This window comes from Scyliorhinus torazame, chromosome 30 (assembly GCF_047496885.1).
Source record: "Scyliorhinus torazame isolate Kashiwa2021f chromosome 30, sScyTor2.1, whole genome shotgun sequence".
NCBI lineage: Eukaryota > Metazoa > Chordata > Chondrichthyes > Carcharhiniformes > Scyliorhinidae > Scyliorhinus > Scyliorhinus torazame.
The window spans coordinates 10,752,593-10,770,799 of record NC_092736.1 but is presented as its reverse complement, the minus strand read 5'-3'; the positions used below and the strand labels follow the sequence as shown (position 1 = coordinate 10,770,799).

General features: G+C 53.1%; 1 protein-coding gene across 1 annotated transcript in view; it reads left to right on the top strand.

The window, feature by feature from the left end:
- Positions 1-18,207, top strand: part of ulk3 (unc-51 like kinase 3) — a 60,792-nt gene that overhangs the window by 29,599 nt on the left and 12,986 nt on the right. The window contains exons 7-13 of the mRNA XM_072492596.1: positions 1,796-1,836; positions 3,587-3,689; positions 4,145-4,209; positions 5,974-6,052; positions 13,406-13,446; positions 14,301-14,348; positions 16,950-17,016. Of these exons, the coding sequence (XP_072348697.1) occupies positions 1,796-1,836; positions 3,587-3,689; positions 4,145-4,209; positions 5,974-6,052; positions 13,406-13,446; positions 14,301-14,348; positions 16,950-17,016 (444 nt within the window). The remainder of the gene's footprint in view (positions 1-1,795; positions 1,837-3,586; positions 3,690-4,144; positions 4,210-5,973; positions 6,053-13,405; positions 13,447-14,300; positions 14,349-16,949; positions 17,017-18,207) is intronic.

The window sequence follows — 18,207 nt, the reverse complement described above, 5'->3', positions numbered from 1 at the left end:
CTGGTCTTAGACTGCCCCCCCCTCCCGTCCTGTCTTAGACTGCACCCCCCTTTCCCCCACCCCACCCCCACCTCCCCCTCCTCGTCTTAGACTGCGCCCCCCCCCCCCCAACCCCACCCCCCCTGGTCTTAGACTGACCCCCCCCCTCACTCCTGGTCTTAGACTGCGCCCCCCCCCCGCCTCTCCCTCCTGGTCTCAGACTGCCCCTCCCCCACATCCTGCTCCAACCCTCCCAGCAGAAGCATATGGAGCCACGGACAAGTGGGGGAGCAGAAAGAGGCCATTCTGCTCGCAGTGCCGTGCTGGCCATGGAAAAAGAAGAAAAAGGAAAGAAACTGTCCGCTCATTTTAATCCCGTTCCTTGCTGTCTGGTCCATGGCCCTGCCGGTTCCAGCAATTCCCATGCAGATCCCGGTACCTTTAAAAAAAATTTTTTTTTTTAAATTTAGAGTACCCAATTCATTTTTTTTCCAATTAAGGGGCAATTTAGCATGGCCAATCCACCTACCCTGCACATCTTTGGGATGTGGGGGCGAAACCCACGCAGACACGGGGAGAATGTGCAAACTCCACATGGACAGTGACCCAGAGCCGGGATCGAACCTGGGTCCTCGGCGCTGTGAGGCAGCAGTGCTAACCACTGCCTCACAGTGCTGCCCCCGGTACCTTTTTAAAGGAGTCGAGTGTTTGAGCTTCAACCACCAACCTAGGCCGCAAATTCCAGATTCGCACCACACTCTGGGCGGAAGGTTTTTCCTCATATCCCCTCTAATCACCTCCACCAATCACCTTAAATCTACGTCCCCTGCTTATTCATCCAGCAGCGCTCTATTTTATCAATCAGAATTTTTTTTTAAACATTTGTAAAATCAAATTTCTTTATTTCAGTTCCAGGGAGGCGGTGGCGCAGTGCTGCTGTCACTGGACTGGTGATCCACAGACCCAGAGTCATGCTCTGGGGAGCTGGGTTCTATTCCCGCCTCTGCAGATGGTGAAATTTGAATTCTACAAAAATCTGGAATTAAAAGTCTCATGATGACTGTGAAACCATTTTTTTTTTTTTTAAGGGGCAATTTAGCGCGGCCAATCCACCTACCCTGCACATCTTTGGGTTGTGGGGTGAGCAAACACTGGGAGAATGTGCAAACTCCACACAGACAGTGATCCAGGGCCGGGATCGAACCTGGGATCTCGGCACCGTGAGGCAGCAGTGCTAACCGCTGCGCCACCGTGCTGCCCTCACCATGAAACCATTGCCAATGTTGTAAAAACCCATCTGGTTCACTAATGTCCTTTAGGGGAGGAAATCTGCCGTCCTTACCCGGTCTGGCCTACACGTGACTCCAGACCCACAGCAATGTGGTTGACTCTTCGCTGCCCCCTTGAGGGCAATAAATGCTGGCACAGCCTGCAATGCGCACGTCCCATGAACGAATAAAAAAAAAAAAATTAATCCCTTGATTATTTGAAGGAGGTTGAGTGGGGGGTGGGTGGGGGTGACTTGCTGCCATAGTAACAGCCCAGAAAGAGGCCATTCACCCCCTGTGTCTGCCCTGAAACGGCTGTCCAATTAGTCCCCACTCTGCCCTCCTCTCAGTCTTCCGCCTCGGATGTTTCGAAGCGTTTCTTCAATTCCCTTCTCAAAAGTTACCATCGATTTGGCCTCCGCTGCCCTTTTATAGGCAGCCCCTTTCCAGCCCGTACTCTCACCCAGCAAGTAGTCTACTGTATATGAGCGGCGGGCCCTCGCACATTCCGCTGATTCTGACGCTGTGTTTCTGATTTGATGCGCTAGATGAATCTGACGCTCGACGGAAGATAGCCATTCGCTCCAAGGTAAGAGAAGAATTGTGCCTTTGCTCCTTGAGAGTAACTCGTAGCGCGGTTTGCTGCCCAGTTTCCCCCATCACCCCCATCAGGGCCCGGTTTAGCACACTGGGCTAAATCGCTGGCTTTGAAAGCAGACCAAGGCAGGCCAGCAGCACGGTTCAATTCCCGTACCAGCCTCCCCGAACAGGCGCCGGAATGTGACGACTAGGGACTTTTCACAGTAAGTTCATTTGAAGCCTACTTGTGACAATAAGTGATTTTCATTTCATTTCATTTCATTCATTTCATTTCATTTCATCACCCCTGCACGCGCCGATCGTCATTGGCTCCTGGTTAAGCAGTTCCTCGATATTTTTTACAATTCCCACCCCTGTGTATAAATCCCGCCACAGCCGCCGACCCTGATCTCTGCATTTCTTTTTTCTTATTTGTTGATGGGGTGTGGGCGTCACTGGTGAGGCCAACATTTATTGCCCATCCCTAATTGCCCCTTGAGAAGGTGACGGTGAGCTGCCTTCTTGAGCCGCTGCAGTCCCTGAGGTGTAGGTACATCCCCAGTGCTGTTAGGGAGGGAGTTCCAGGATTTTGACCCAGCGACAGTGAAGGAACGGCCGATATATTTCCAAGTCTATATTGGAAATAGAAATAAAAGCAAATTACTGCGGCGGCTGGAATCTGAAACCAAAGAGAAAATGCTGGAAAATCCCAGCAGGTCTGACAGCATCTGTAGGGAGAGAAAAGAGCTAACGTTTCGAGTCCAGATGACCCTTTGTCAAAGCTAAAAGACAGAGAAAGTGGGAAATATTTAGACTGTGGAGTGAGAATAGTTAGGAATAGAGATGTCTTACTGTATAGAGTATTGGTGAGGCCACACCTGGAGTATTGTGGGCAGATTTAGTGTCCTTATCGGAGGAAGGATGTTCTTGCTATGGAGGGAGTGCAGCGAAGGTTTCCCAGGCTGATTCCTGGGATGGCAGGGACTGTCCTATGAGGAGAGACTAAGTCAGTTAGGGTTATATTCATTTGAGTTTAGAAGAGTGAGAGGGGATCTCATAGAAACTTACAAAATCCTAACAGGATTAGACAGGGTAGATTCAGAAATAATGTTCCCGATGGTGGGGGAGTCCAGAACTAGGGGCCATAGTTTGAGGATAAGGGGTAAATCTTTTAGGACAGAGGTGAGGAGAAATGTCTTCACCCAGAGAGCGGTGAATCTGTGGAATTCACTACCACAGAAAGTAGTTGAGGCCAAAACATGGTGTAATTTCAATAAGGAATTAGATACAGCTCTTGGAGCTAAAGGGATCAAGGGGATACGGGGGGGAAGGCGGGAACTTGATGATCAGCCATAATTGTAATGAATGGCGGAGCAGGCTCGATGTAAGTCAAGATGGCGAGTGACTTGGAGGGGAACCTCCAGATGGCGGTGTCCCCATATATGCTGCCCTTGTCCTTCTAGATGGTTGAAGTTGCGAGTTTGGAAGGTGCTGCCTAAGGAGCCTTGGTGAGTTCCTGCCGTGCACCTTGTAGACGGTACACCCGGCTGCCATTGTGCCATCAAACCTTTGTCAGGAGCTTTCCCCACTATCGAATCCCCCCCCCCCCCCGCACATTCATCACTATGCCTTCTGTCTGAGCATGTATCTAAGACCAGTCAATGTACAGGGATGGGTTCTATTGGGAATGTTCCCATCCTCCTGCGGGAATAAATTTCCCGGCTACACTTCACATCTCCCCTTTTAATTGGTTGCTTTAGGTAACTGAGTACATCTCCAGGGCGGAGGAGCTGAAAGCACTGGTTGCCGCGAGCAACAAAGCTAACTTCCAGCGGTCCAAGACGGCAAGAGATATCTTGAAAGGTAAGAACCCTTCTCCTGGAGAGCCACGGCTAACGCGGGTATCAGACTGAAGTCCCCCCCCCCCTTCCCCCGGGGAGCCATGTTGTTTTTACCGGTCTTGTTATTCCCGCCTGTCTCTGCGTTGAAGGCCGCGCTGCCTGGGGAACTTCCTCTGGAAGAGGAATTGATTCCCGTGGGCTTTGACACCATCCATCGCACGATTGGAAGGTTCAATTGTGAAGGCACCCGTCTGCCTCTGGTGATGGTGAACGGCGCCCAGGGTGGGCGTCCCATCTGTACTGGACGTCAGTCACCTGTCATGGCTGACACGGCCCACTCCCTGGGCGGCACTCCCCCGCCCGAGGCTGGCACAGCCCCAATAGCGTTGGCCCAAGGTCGATCGGTCCAATTAGAGCTTGGTGAGTCTTCCGCCCTTGCCCAGGGACCTACCCACTTGTGTTGCGTTTTTGTTTCAGAGATGTCCCGGGACAAGCCACGACTGCACGCTGCCCTGGAGACTGGTTCTGCAGCGATTGCTAAGGTGAGATTGATTGGCTGTCGGTTTCCTGGGGCTTTGAGGGATTGAGTGTGAGGCCTGTTGTGTGGCCACGAGAAGTAGGCCATTCGGCCCAACGAGCCTGCTCCACCATTCAATGAGATCATGACTGATCCGATGTAATAACCCTCAACTCCACGTTCCCGCCTTATCCCCATAACCCTTGATTTCCTCACTGATGAAAAACCTGTCCATCCCAGCCTTGAACATACTTTTTTATAAAAATGTATTTATTTTTTAATAAATTTAGCGTTCCCAATTCATTTTTCTTTCCACTTCAGGGGCAATTTAGCCTGGCCAATTCACCTACTCTGCACATCTTTTGGGTTGTGGGGATGAAACCCACGCAGACACGGGGAGAATGTGCAAACTCCACACGGACAGTGACCCAGAGCCGGGATCGAACCTGGGACCTCGGGCCTTGAACATGCTTAATGACCCAGCCTCTACAGCTCTCTGGGGTAAAGAATTCCACAGATTCACAACTCTTGAGTGAATAAATTCCCCCTCATCTCTTGTCTTAGATGGGCCACCCCCTTACTCTGAGATTCTGCCCTCTGGTCCTAGACTCTCCCACAAGGGGAAACAACCTCTCAGCATCGACCCTGTCAAACCCGCTGAGAATTCTTGATGTCTCAATAAAGTCGCCTCTCTCTTCTAAACTCCAATACCTGGTCTGATTGTGGTCTTAACTCAACTTTTCTGTCTGTCCCCCATCACCCTTGACACCCCGCCCCCCCCCCACCCCGCCTTGTCGATCAAAAATCATCCGGCCTTGAATATATTCGATGACCCATTGTCCGCTGCTGTGTGGGGAGAGGGAATTCCAAAGATTAACGACTCTGAGATAAACTCCTTCACGTCCCCATCTTGCGAGGGAGACCCCATTATCCCGAAACGGTGCCCCCTAGATGTAGATTTCCCCCTCCCCTGAGGGGCAACATCCTCTCCAATTCCACCTCTGTCGCGCCCCCTCGAGATCTTTATATGTTTCGAATCTCCAGAGTACAGGCCCAGACTTGCTCAACTTTTCCTCATGGAGACCAACCCCTCTTCCACCCCGGGAATCCGCCAGGTGAATCTTCCCTGATCTGCCTCCAGAGCGAGATGGTGAGGAGGTCGAAACTGGCCACTGTGGCTCCGGGTGAGGCCTCACCAAAGCCCTGTTCGGCTGTAGCGGGAAAATGGAATATTGCCCTCGAACCTCGTAGCACCGCAGGAGACGTGAGCGTTCACTCTGCCGTACTGGCGCTGGCTTTTTGAAAGAGAGGTGCCATTAATTTGTCCGACTGATTTGCAGTTGAACCCACGGAATTTAAATCCACTGAGCCACACCAGTAAAGGAAGGTGCCGGGTAAATACGCGGGAGGGGCTGGGGGAGAGGGGGTTTGTTACGAGCAGATTAGTTGTTTCAGAAGATGTGATGATTCCTTAGCCAAAGCAACAAAAACAAAACTGCACTACTGGAGAACTGAAATATTTTTTATCCATGGTGATTCCTGCGATGCTGAGGCTGGGAGGTAGGGGGTGCTGTCTGGGGAGGGCAGTGAGCCAGCATTGAGCAACGGGAAGGTCAACAAGAGGTTCAGGAAATTTCCTCCGGTTTTGAAAGCAAATCCTTTCCAGAGGCGAAGGAATGTTGGTGCAGAGCTTTGGGGAGATTCCTCAAGCAGTGTTGAGGACGCGATGGGCTTTGCCTCCCTGCGTGTGTCGGTGTTTAATCCTCTCTCTCTGTGCACCTCTCACTAGGAAGAAGAAGGTGACGATTCGGTGAAAACATTGGAACTTTATCAGCAGAGCCTGGGAGAGTTGCTGCTCATTTTGGCAAGTGAGTGGGTCTCTACATGGAGGGCCTGGGAGCTAAGGTGGGCCCAACCCAGCCGTCATCTGACTGAATGGGTAGAACAGGCTTTTTTTTTTTTTTTTTTTATAAATGTTTTATTGAAAATTTTTTCCCAAACAACAATTTTTCCCCTCTTACAAAGCAAACGCAACAATAACAATACAGAAATTTTAAACAGTACACAAGTAACAAAACCCCTTTATCTTTGACCTAAACTAAACCCCCCCTCCCCCCCCCCCCCCTCCCCCTGGGTTGCTGCTGCTGGTCATCTGTCTTCCCTCTAACGTTCCCCTAGGTAGTCGAGAAATGGCTGCCACCGCCTGGTGAACCCTTGAGCCGATCCTCTCAGGGCAAACTTTATCTGCTCCAGTTTAATGAACCCCGCCATATCATTTACCCAGGCCTCCAGTCCGGGGGGTTTCGCCTCCTTCCACATGAGTAGGATCCTGCGCCGGGCTACTAGGGACGCAAAGGCCACAACGTCGGCCTCTTTCGCCTCCTGCACTCCCGGCTCTTCCGCAACTCCAAATAGAGCTAACCCCCAGCCTGGTTTGACCCGGGCCTTCACCACCCGCGAAATCACTCCCGTCACTCCCTTCCAATACCCTTCCAGTGCCGGGCATGCCCAAAACATATGTGCGTGGTTTGCCGGGCTCCCGCCACACCTCCCACATTTGTCCTCCACTCCAAAGAACCTGCTCAATCTTGCTCCCGTTATGTGTGCTCTATGTAGCACCTTAAATTGAATCAGGCTAAGCCTGGCGCATGAGGAAGAGGAATTTACCCTGCTTAGGGCATCAGCCCACATACCCTCCTCTATCTCCTCCCCTAGTTCTTCTTCCCACTTTCCTTTTAGTTCGCCCACCGACTCCTCCCCCTCTTCCCTCATCTCTCGGTAAATCTCTGACACCTTGCCCTCTCCGACCCACACCCCTGAAAGCACCCTGTCCTGTATCCCCTGTGTCGGGAGCAATGGAAATTCCCTCACCTGTTGTCTAGTAAATGCCCTCACCTGCATATATCTCAAGAAATTTCCCCGGGGCAACTTATACTTTTCCTCCAATGCTCCCAAGCTCGCAAAAGTCCCATCTATAAATAAATCTCCCACCCTCCTAATTCCCAACTGGAACCAGCTCTGAAATCCTCCATCCATTCTTCCTGGGGCGAACCTATGGTTGTTCCTGATTGGGGACCCCACCAGGGCTCCCCGCACCCCTCTCTGTCGCCTCCACTGTCCCCAGATATTTAATGTTGCCGCCACCACCGGGTTCGTGGTAAACTTTTTAGGTGAGATCGGTAGCGGCGCCGTCACCAGCGCCTCTAAACTCGTCCCTTTACAGGACTTTCTCTCCAGTCTTTCCCACGCCGCTCCCTCACCCTCCATCATCCATTTACGTATCATTGCCACATTGGCGGCCCAATAGTAATCGCCCAAGTTCGGTAGTGCCAATCCTCCTCTGTCCCTACTACGCTGAAGGAACCCCCTCCTTACTCTCGGAACTTTCCCTGCCCACACGAAGCTCGTGATGCTCCTGTCTATTTTATTAAAAAAGGTCTTAGTGATTAGGATAGGGAGACATTGAAATACAAATAAGAACCTCGGGAGGACCATCATCTTAATTGCTTGCACCCTGCCCGCCAGCGATAGAGGCTGCATGTCCCACCTCTTGAAGTCCTCCTCCATTTGTTCTACCAACCGTGTCAGATTAAGTCTGTGCAAGGTTCCCCAGCTCCTAGCGATCTGAATCCCCAGGTATCGGAAGTTTCTTTCCACTTTCCTTAGAGGCAAGCCTTCTATCTCTCTACTCTGGTCCCCTGGATGTATCACAAATAATTCACTCTTCCCCATGTTTAGCCTATACCCCGAGAAATCCCCGAACCCCCTCAAAATTCGCATAACCTCTATCATTCCCCCCGCTGGGTCCGACACGTATAACAATAGGTCATCCGCATATAACGAGACTCGGTGTTCTTCTCCCCCTCTAATCACCCCTCTCCATTTCCTGGAGTCTCTCAACGCCATGGCCAGAGGTTCAATTGCCAACGCGAATAACAATGGAGACAGCGGGCATCCCTGTCTTGTTCCCCTATATAGTCGGAAATACTCCGATCTATGTCGACCTGTAACTACGCTTGCCGTTGGAGCCCCATAAAGAAGTCTAACCCAGCTAATAAACCCGTTCCCAAACCCAAACCTCCTTAACACTTCCCATAAATACTCCCACTCCACCCTATCAAATGCCTTCTCTGCGTCCATTGCCGCCACTATCTCTGCCTCCCCCTCCACTGGGGGCATCATTATCACCCCTAATAGTCGTCGCACGTTAACATTCAGTTGTCTCCCTTTTACGAACCCTGTCTGGTCTTCGTGCACCACCCCCGGGACACAGTCCTCTATCCTCGATGCCAGTACCTTTGCCAACAATTTGGCGTCCACGTTCAACAATGAAATGGGTCTATAGGACCCGCACTGCAACGGATCTTTATCCCTCTTCAAAATTAACGATATCGTCGCCTCCGACATCGTCGGGGGTAGAGTCCCCCCTTTCCTGGCCTCATTGAACGTCCTCACCATCAACGGGGCCAACAAGTCCACATATTTTCTGTAATACTCCACCGGGAACCCGTCTGGTCCTGGGGCCTTCCCTGTTTGCATGCTTCCCAGTCCCTTAATAACCTCGTCCACCCCAATCGGTGCCCCCAGGCCTACCACCCCCCGCTCCTCCACTTTCGGGAACCTCAATTGGTCCAGGAACTGCCGCATCCCCTCCTCTCCCTCTGGGGGTTGAGACCTATACAGTTCCTCATAGAAGGTCTTGAACACCTCATTTATCTTTCCTGCCCTTCGCACCGTGTCTCCCCTTTCGTCTCTAATTCCTCCTATTTCCCTCGCTGCTGCCCTCTTTCGCAATTGATGAGCCAACAGGCGACTCGCCTTTTCCCCATATTCATACCTCCTCCCCTGTGCCTTCCTCCACAGTACCTCCGCCTTTCTGGTGGTCAGAAGGTCAAATTCCGTCTGGAGTCGTCTCCTCTCCCTGTACAATTCCTCCTCCGGGGTCTCTGCAAATTCCCTATCCACCCTTAAAATCTCCCCCAGTAATCTTTCCCTTTCCTTGGCCTCTGTTTTCCTTTTGTGGGCCCCAATGGAGATCAGCTCTCCTCTGACCACCGCTTTTAGTGCTTCCCATACCACTCCCACCGGGACCTCGCCGTCGTCATTGACCTCCAGGTATCTCTCAATACACCCCCGCACTCTTGCACAAACTCCCTCATCCGCCATCAGTCCCACATCTAATCGCCAGAGTGTTCTCTGCTCCCTTTCCTCTCCTAATTCCAGGTCCACCCAATGTGGGGCATGATCCGAAACCGCTATGGCTGAGTACTCAGCTTCTTCCACCCTAGAGATCAACGACCTTCCCAAAACAAAAAAATCTATCCGGGAGTACACTTTATGGACATGGGAGAAGAAGGAATACTCCCTAGCCCTAGGTCTAAGAAATCGCCATGGATCCACTCCCCCCATTTGGTCCATAAACCCCTTAAGTACCTTGGCCGCTGCCGGCCTTCTTCCGGTCCTTGAGCTGGATCTATCTAGCCCCGGGTCCAGCACCGTATTAAAGTCCCCTCCTAAAATCAAGTTTCCTACCTCCAGGTCCGGTATACGCCCCAGCATCCGTCTCATAAATCCCGCATCGTCCCAGTTTGGGGCATACACGTTAACCAACACGACCTCCATTCCCTCCAGCCTGCCACTCACCATTACATATCTACCTCCGCTATCTGCTACGATGTTCTTTGCTTCAAATGCGACCTGTTTCCCCACCAAAATGGCCACCCCTCTATTCTTTGCGTCCAGTCCTGAGTGGAACACCTGTCCCACCCATCCTTTCCTTAGCCTAACTTGGTCCGCCACCTTTAGGTGCGTCTCTTGGAGCATAACCACGTCTGCCCTTAGTCCTTTCAAATGCGCGAGCACTCGGGCCCTTTTTATCGGTCCGTTCAGGCCTCTCACGTTCCACGTGATCAGCCTCACTAGGGGGCTACCTGCCCCCCTCCCGTGTCGACTAGCCATTACCTTCTCTAGGCCAGTCCCATATCCCGCCTCCGCGCTCCCGCTCGCTCCCCCAGCGTCGCACACCATCCCCGCCCACCCACTCTTTAGCCATTTCCTTTTGGATTTCCGCAGCAGCAACCCAGTTGTCCCCCCCCCCCTTCTCCCTCCCTCCTCCCCCCCCCGCTAGATCTCTTTCTAGCTTGATTGCTCCCCCCATATTACTTCCGTAAGTCAGCTGACTTCAACTGACCCCGGCTACTCCTGCTCACTCCTCGACCCCCCCCATGTGGGGAACTCCCATCCGCCTTGCGCCTGTTTTCCCGCCTTATTCTTTCTGGTGCGGGAACATCCCTTTACCTGACCCGCCTCTTATGGCGCAGCTCCCTTTCCCCTCCCCCTCCCCTTCCCCATTCTCCAACTATGTCCCGTCTTTCCCCCCTCACCGGCGCCCACATTTCCCCAATGTCTCCCCCCTTCCCTGTTTACTTCTCAATTAACTTCCACCGTAACATTAACAATAACATTTCCTGCAGCATCAGTCCCTCAGTTCCGATCCAATTTCTCTTCTTTGATGAAGGTCCATGCTTCCTCCGCCGTCTCGAAATAATGGTGTCTCTCCTGATACGTGACCCATAGTCTTGCCGGCTGCAGCATCCCGAACTTCACCTTCCTTTTATGCAACACCTCTTTGGCTCGGTTGAAGCTCGCCCTCCTTCTCGCCACCTCCGCACTCCAATCCTGGTATACCCGTACCACTGCATTCTCCCATCTGCTACTCCGCACCTTTTTAGCCCATCTCAGGACCTCTTCTCTATCCTTAAGGCGGTAAAATCGCACGATTATCGCCCTGGGTGGTTCCCCCGCTTTTGGTCTTCTCGCCGGAATCCGATTTGCCCACTCCACCTCCAAGGGGCCCGTAGGGGCCTCAGCACCCATCAGTGAGCTCAGCATCGTACTTGCGTACGCTCCACAGTCCACTCCTTCCACACCCTCAGGGAGACCCAGTATCCGAAGGTTCTTCCTTCGCGCTCCATTTTCTAGGGCTTCGATCCTTTCAGTACACTTTTTATGAAGTGCCTCGTGCGTCTGTGTCTTAACCGCCAGGCCCAGGATCTCGTCCTCAATATCTGTCACCTTCTGCTCCACCACACGGAGCTCTGTCTCCTGGGTCTTTAATGTCTCCTTGAGCCCCTCAATTGCCTGTAGCAACGGGGTCAGCACCTCCCTCTTCAGCAGCTCCACGCACCGTCTCACAATTTCATGCTCAGGCCCCCATGTCGCCTGCGCTTTCTCCGCCGCCATCTTGTACTTCTCTCTTTCTGACCCTTTGGTCGACGATTCCTCGCGCTGCAGCCGCCGCCGCCGGTTTTTTCCTCCTTCGTTTGGGGGGGACTCCCTTCTCACACGCCCCACACCGGGTTGCGTCGTCGAAAAATTCCCCGTTGGGGCTCTTAAAAGAGCCCGAAGGTCCGTCGGAGCTGAAGCCGCCGAAGCGTGCGGCTAGCTAGGCATCACCGCAACCGGAAGTCCCTTCAGTGGCCTTGATGAGGTCTTTTCACAGTTGTTCCCTCTGCTGCTAGAATTCACCTTTGATACAGGCCCTCAGGTCAGCTTGCAGCTTTAAGCTTGCCCTTCCCCCGCCTGCATGCTGGAAGAGGCCCTGTTTATCCTGTAGTTGCAGCCAAATCTTTCACTGTTTCTGCGTGTGTCTGGCAACCAAGAGACATACCCTTCCTGGGGGACACTGTCGGGGGAATATTGCCGCCTTCTTCCCACACCGGGAAATGTCAAACAAATGCCGTGGGGGCCCTGTAAAAGAGCCCAAAAGTCCGTTCCAAGCAGGAGCTGCCGAATGTGCGACCTAGCTCTGCATAGCCGCACCCGGAAGTCCGGGTAGAACAGGCTTGAAGGGTTGGAATGGGGTTGAGCGGTTGACTGACCGCCACCTGTTTTGTTCCAATGCTTCCAGCCCGTGCACAGATCAGGCGAAGGGATAAACTTGTCTACATCCTGATGTTGTGTTGGAGATACTCTGGGTGGGTGGTGAGAGAGGTTAATGTCGCCAGTGGGATCCTGCGCCTGCCCTCCGAGATGCTCACTCAACCCGGTATCTCTCTGAGACTTCTCTGTCAGGCACCAATCTTCGCATCGGGAGCTTCGGCTGATATTTGACCTTGGAGGGCATCGCGGCCTCACCTGGATAAAACCCTGACCTGATATGACCTCCACCAAGGATTCTACATCCCGTTTCTGCGATATTCCTGTGAAATGCTTTTGGATGTTTTACTTGATTAAAGGTGCTATGCAAAGGCAGGTAGTCGCTGATGTTGTTCTTTAGTACCAGGGTTCTAGAGTTCAGCTAACGCAACGCAGGCCGGGGTCGACCCTGTGACCAATGTGCCTCTGCTTCGCACAAGTTATCCTCGACATTGGCAGGGCCTTTCCAGTATCGGCCGTTAAAAGTGGGCCGCTCAGGAAACCAGGATAACAGGAAAGAGATGAGGAGCAGTCAAGAATCAGGGAATTATAGCACTGAAGGAGGCCTATCGGCCCATCGTGTCTGTGCTGGCCCTCTGGATGAGCGATGTGCCTCGTGCCACTCCCTCACCTCTCTATAACCCTTTTCAGATTGTCTAATACCATCTTTCGAAGGCCTCAGTTGAACCTGCCTCCACCACACTCTCAGGGAGCACATCCCAGGTCCTAACCAACTCACTGGGTGGAAAATCTTTCCCTGGTGTCTCCATTGCCTCTTCTGCCAATTACCTTAAATCTGTGCCCTGCCGTTCACGATCCTTGCCCAGAGGGGAACTGATTCTCCCCATCCATTCTGTCCAGATCCCTCATGATTTTGGACACCGTGGGGTAGCACAGTGGTTAGCACTGGTGCCTCGCAGAGCCAGGGACCCCGGGTTCAATTCCGGCCTTGGGTCACTGTCTGTCACTTTCTCCCCGTGTCTGCGTGGGTTTCCTCCGGGTGCTCCGGTTTCCTCCCACAGTCCAAAGATGTGCAGGTTGGGTGGATTGGCCGTGCTAAATTGGCCCTGGGTGTCCAGAAGGTTAGGTGGTGCTGTGGGCATATAGGGGGAGTGGGCCTAGTTAAGATGCTCTTTCAAAGGGTCGGTGCAGACTCAATGGGCCGAATGGCCTCCTTCTGCACTGTAGTGATTCTATTCTATGATCAAATCACCTCCGCCTTCTTTCCTGGATTCCACCATCACTCTTACCATGCTGGTCTCCAAACGGCACTAATGACTGACCCTTTCTTGACCCCATTACAGGTGAGCCACAGGGGAGGAGACGAGTCCTCTTGCACAAGGAGGTGAGTTCACAAACTTCACTTGTTCAGCTCACATGTTCAAAGCTGGTTTATTAAGTTAGGAAAGCAAATGCAATGTTAGCATTCATGTCGAGAGGGCTAGAATAGGAGAGCAGGGATGTACCTTTGAGGCTGTATAAGGCTCTGGTCAGACCCCGTTCGGAGTATTGTGAGCAGTTTTGGGCCCCGTATCTCAGGAAGGATGTGCCGGCCTTGGAAAGGATCCAGGGGAGGTTCACAAGAATGATCCCTGGAATGAAGAGCTTGTCGTATGAGGAACGGTTGAGGACTCTGGGTCTGTACTCGTCGGAGTTTAGAAGGATGAGGAGGGATCTTATTGAAACTTACAGGATACTGCGAGGCCTGGATAGAGTGGACGTGGAGAGGATGTTTCCACTTGTAGGAATAACTAGAACCTGAGGGCACAATCTCAGACTGAAGGGACGATCCTTTAAAACAGAGATGAGGAGGAATTTCTTCAGCCAGAGGGTGGTGAATCTGTGGAACTCTTTGCTGCAGAAGGCTGTGGAGGCCAATTCACTGAGTGTCTTTAAGACAGAGATAGATAGGTTCTTGATTAATAAGGGGTCAGGGATCATGGGGAGAAGGCAGGAGAATGGGGATGAGAAACATATCAGCCATGATTGAATGGCGGAGCAGACTCGATGGGCCGAGTGGCCTAATTCTGCTCCTGTGTCTTATGGTCTCTTAACGGGGTTTACCGTATGGTATTAGAATGGAGTCAGATATTCCATGTTTGTTATGATTTAATGTTCGCTTTTTATTCTGAACGAGTTCAAATTGTTCTTGAATTAATTTTCAAACCATCTAAAACAATCTCCCCGTGGTTTTCTCAGATTCAGAACCTCATGAGCCGAGCTGAATACCTGAAGGAGCAACTTAAGGTCAGGCTGATGGTTTCTTAATGTCGACTGAAATGCTGAACCGTAAAGTAGGCCCTGACCCCAGGCTCCCCCTCTCGCCTCCCCCCCCCCCCCGGGCTCTCCCTCTCGCCCCCTGCTCCTCCTCGCTCTCCCCCCTGCCCCCCCGCTCTCCCCCCTGCCCCCCCGCTCTCCCCCCTGCCCCCCCGCTCTCCCCCCTGCCCCCCCGCTCTCCCCCCCGCTCTCCCCCCTGCCCCCCCCGCTCTCCCCCCTGCCCCCCCGCTCTCCCCCCTGCCCCCCCGCTCTCCCCCCCGCTCTCCCCCCTGCCCCCCCGCTCTCCCTCCCCCTCACCCCCCCGCTCTCAACTATCACCCCCCCGCTCTCAACTATCACCCCCCCGCTCTCAACTATCTCCCCCCCACTCTCAACTCTCTCCCCCCCCACTGTCACTCTCTCCCCCCCCCCGCTCTCACTCTCTCCCCCCCCCCGCTCTCACTCTCTCCCCTCCCCGCTCTCACTCTCTCCCCTCCCCGCTCTCACTCTCTCCCCTCCCCGCTCTCACTCTCTCCCCTCCCCGCTCTCACTCTCTCCCCTCCCCGCTCTCACTCTCTCCCCTCCCCGCTCTCACTCTCTCCCCTCCCCGCTCTCACTCTCTTCCCCCCCCCCCCCCGCTTTCCCTCTCTTCCCCCCCGTTCTCCCTCTCTTCCCCCCCGCTCTCCCTCTCTTCCCCCCGCTCTCCCTCTCTTCCCCCCGCTCTCCCTCTCTTCCCCCCCGCTCTCCCCCTGCCCCCCCGCTCTCCCCCTGCCCTCCCGCTCTCCCCCTGCCCTCCCGCTCTCCCCCTCGCCCTCCCCCTCACCCCCCCGCTCTCAACTCTCTCCCCCCTGCTCTCAACTCTCTCCCCCCCGCTCTCACTCTCTTCCCCCCCCCCCACTCTCACTCTCTCCCCCCCCCCCCCCCCGCTCTCCCTCTCTTCACCGCCCCCCCCCCCCCCCCCCCGCTCTCCCTCTCTCCCCCCCCAGCTCTCCCTCTCGCCCCTCTGCTGTCCTCCTCCTTTTTTCCCCCTTCTCTGGCTGACCCAGTCAGGGGATTTCCAACCATTTTCTCTCGAGGCGATGGAGGCTGTGCTATCCCAGCATCCTCTGCTGTAATGGAAGTCCCCAATCCGTGCCATGGGCCCCATAGTTTTCATTGAGCCCTCTCTCTGAACACTGGGCCAGCCGTGTCTCCATAGCAATCAATGGCTTTCCACTTCAGTGTAATAGAAATAACGATAGGAGTTACCAAGAGCCTTATGGGATGGATGTAAAACTGATTTTGATTGCTAGCATAATTACCGAGAGGGATTTGAAATGGAGTGGATCAAAGCTTCCCACATTGCGGAGCAGAGGTTTGAATGTAATTGATAGACGGATTCGAGGGGGATTGAGGAGATTTTCTTTTCACCCAATGGGGTCTGGAACTCACTGACTGAAAGGTTGTTAAAAAGGCCGAAACCCTTGTTGCATTTAGATATACACTTGAATGACAGTAACCTTCAATACTTCAGATCATTTTCCAATCCTTGTAGGTTACCCACCTCTGCACTGTACATTTCTGACGTTATCTGAATTTACGAACCTCACTGCAGTTTAATTTGACTCGTAGAAAATTATTGCACCGAGGGCTGCTCTGGTAGCAGGATCCTTTTTTTGCGAGGAATTGCGAGCAAGGGTCGGCTCTGGAAACACACATCAGCATTGACCATATGGATCCGTCCTCGGTGGGGGGATGTCCAGCCGGACTGGGATCGCTGGGCTTGAACCTCCTACACTTGGGCCTCCATAAACCCTCGGACAAACCGAGAACATCACCAAGGGGTTTCCCCTGATCGCTCTCCAGCGACCTCTGCTGGAAACTCTCGTGTCTGGGCTCACTGTACAAGGCTGGGTGAGGCAACGAGGGGTTGTTGTCTGAAGCACGGACCCTTGACCCTCGCACATAAACATCTCAGCCATTAAAGAGACCGCTAAGACCAGTTCACACAAACACTGGCATGGAGCAGTCGGGCCGAATGGCCTGTATCAATTCTATAAAGTCAAAAGTGATGACAAAGACAATCTAACGTTGTAAATGCACGAAATAGGATTGTGTTTACTGGAATTTGCCAAGATTATGGCGTAATTTGATCAAAGTTTCCAAGATATTCGGGGAAACTGATAGGGCAGAGAGAGAGGAGCTATTTCCTGTGTGGGTCTCACCCCCGCAACCCAAAGATGTGCAGGGTAGGTGGATTGGCCGCGCTAAAGTGACACCTAACTGGAAAAATTGGGTACTCTAAATTTATTTTTAAAAAGTTAGGACCAGACGCTTTCAGAGTTAAACGAGGCAACAATTCTCCACGTAAAGAAACTTGGAACTTGTGCTCGAGTGGCATCTGACGCCAGATCAATGAATTTTAAATCTGAAATTGATAGATTTGTGTGAAGCAAAGATATCTGAATATTTGAAGTAGTGGATCAGCTGTGCTCTTGTTGAGTTGCGCAACAAGCTAGAGGGGCTGAACGGTCTCCTTCTGTTCCTGAAGTGTTTGTTTAGCGTTTTTGAGTCAGTCATGTCACAGAGAATTTTATTGTTCCATCTCTCCAGATGCGCGAGACTCAGAACGAAGCCGCCGCCGTGGACCAGGATCCTTTCTCGGAATCTGTCCAGAGCAGTGAGTATACACAAGGAGCCGCCTCGCGTCCTGCCCTGGCTGGTTGAGGCTGTCCTACTGTCTTCATATGCTTACTGTGTAGGACAAGAATCATTACAGTGCAGGAGGAGGCCATTCAGCCCATCGGGTTTGCACCAACCCTCTGAAAGAGCCCACCCTATCCCCAAGAGCCTTGAGGCGAATCCCTCGTTGGCCCATGAACGGGATCTTGGATTGAGGCACCTGAGGGTTGGATTTGTAGAGGTTCAGTTGGCATCTCTGACTCCCAAGGGTTCTTTAAAAATTGTCCATGGGGCTTGGGCGTCGCAGGCTGTGCCAGCATTTATTGCCCATCCCTAATTGTCCTTGAGGGGACAGTTAAGAGTCAACCACATTGCTGTGGGTCTGGAGTCACATGTAGGCCAGACCGGGTAAGGACGGCAGATTTCCTTCCCTAAAGGACATTAGTGAACCAGGTGGGTTTTTATGACAATCGGCAATGGTTTCATGGTCATCGTTAGACTGATAATCCCAGATTTTTATTCAATTCAAATTTCACCATCTGCAGTGGTGGGATTTGAACCAGGACCCCAGAGCATTACTCTGGGTCTGTGGATCGCTGGTTTATTAGTCCAGCAACAATACCACTATACCACTGCCACCCCTGTGGCCTCAAATTCCCTTCTAGAGTTTGTCTGAGGGAGGGCCGCATTGTCTCAGGCGCTGACCTTCGAGTTGGACGTTAACCGAGCGCTCCGAGTTGGACGTTGACCGACGCCCCGAGTTGGACGTTGACCGAGCGCTCCGAGTTGGACGTTGACCGACGCCCCGAGTTGAACGTTGACCGAGTGCTCCGAGTTGGACGTTGACCGACGCCCCGAGTTGGACGTTGACCGAGCGCTCCCAGTTGGACGTTGACCGAGCGCTCCGAGTTGGACGTTGACCGACGCCCCGAGTTGGACGTTGACCGAGCGCTCCAAGTTGGACGTTGACCGAGCGCTCCGAGTTGGACGTTGACCGACGCCCCGAGTTGGACGTTGACCGAGCGCCCCGAGTTGGACGTTGACCGAGCGCCCCAAGTTGGACGTTGACCGAGCGCTCCCAGTTGGACGTTGACCAAACGCTCCGAGTTGGACGTTGACCGACGCCCCGAGTTGGACGTTGACCGAGCGCTCCGAGTTGGACGTTGACCGAGCGCCCCAAGTTGGACGT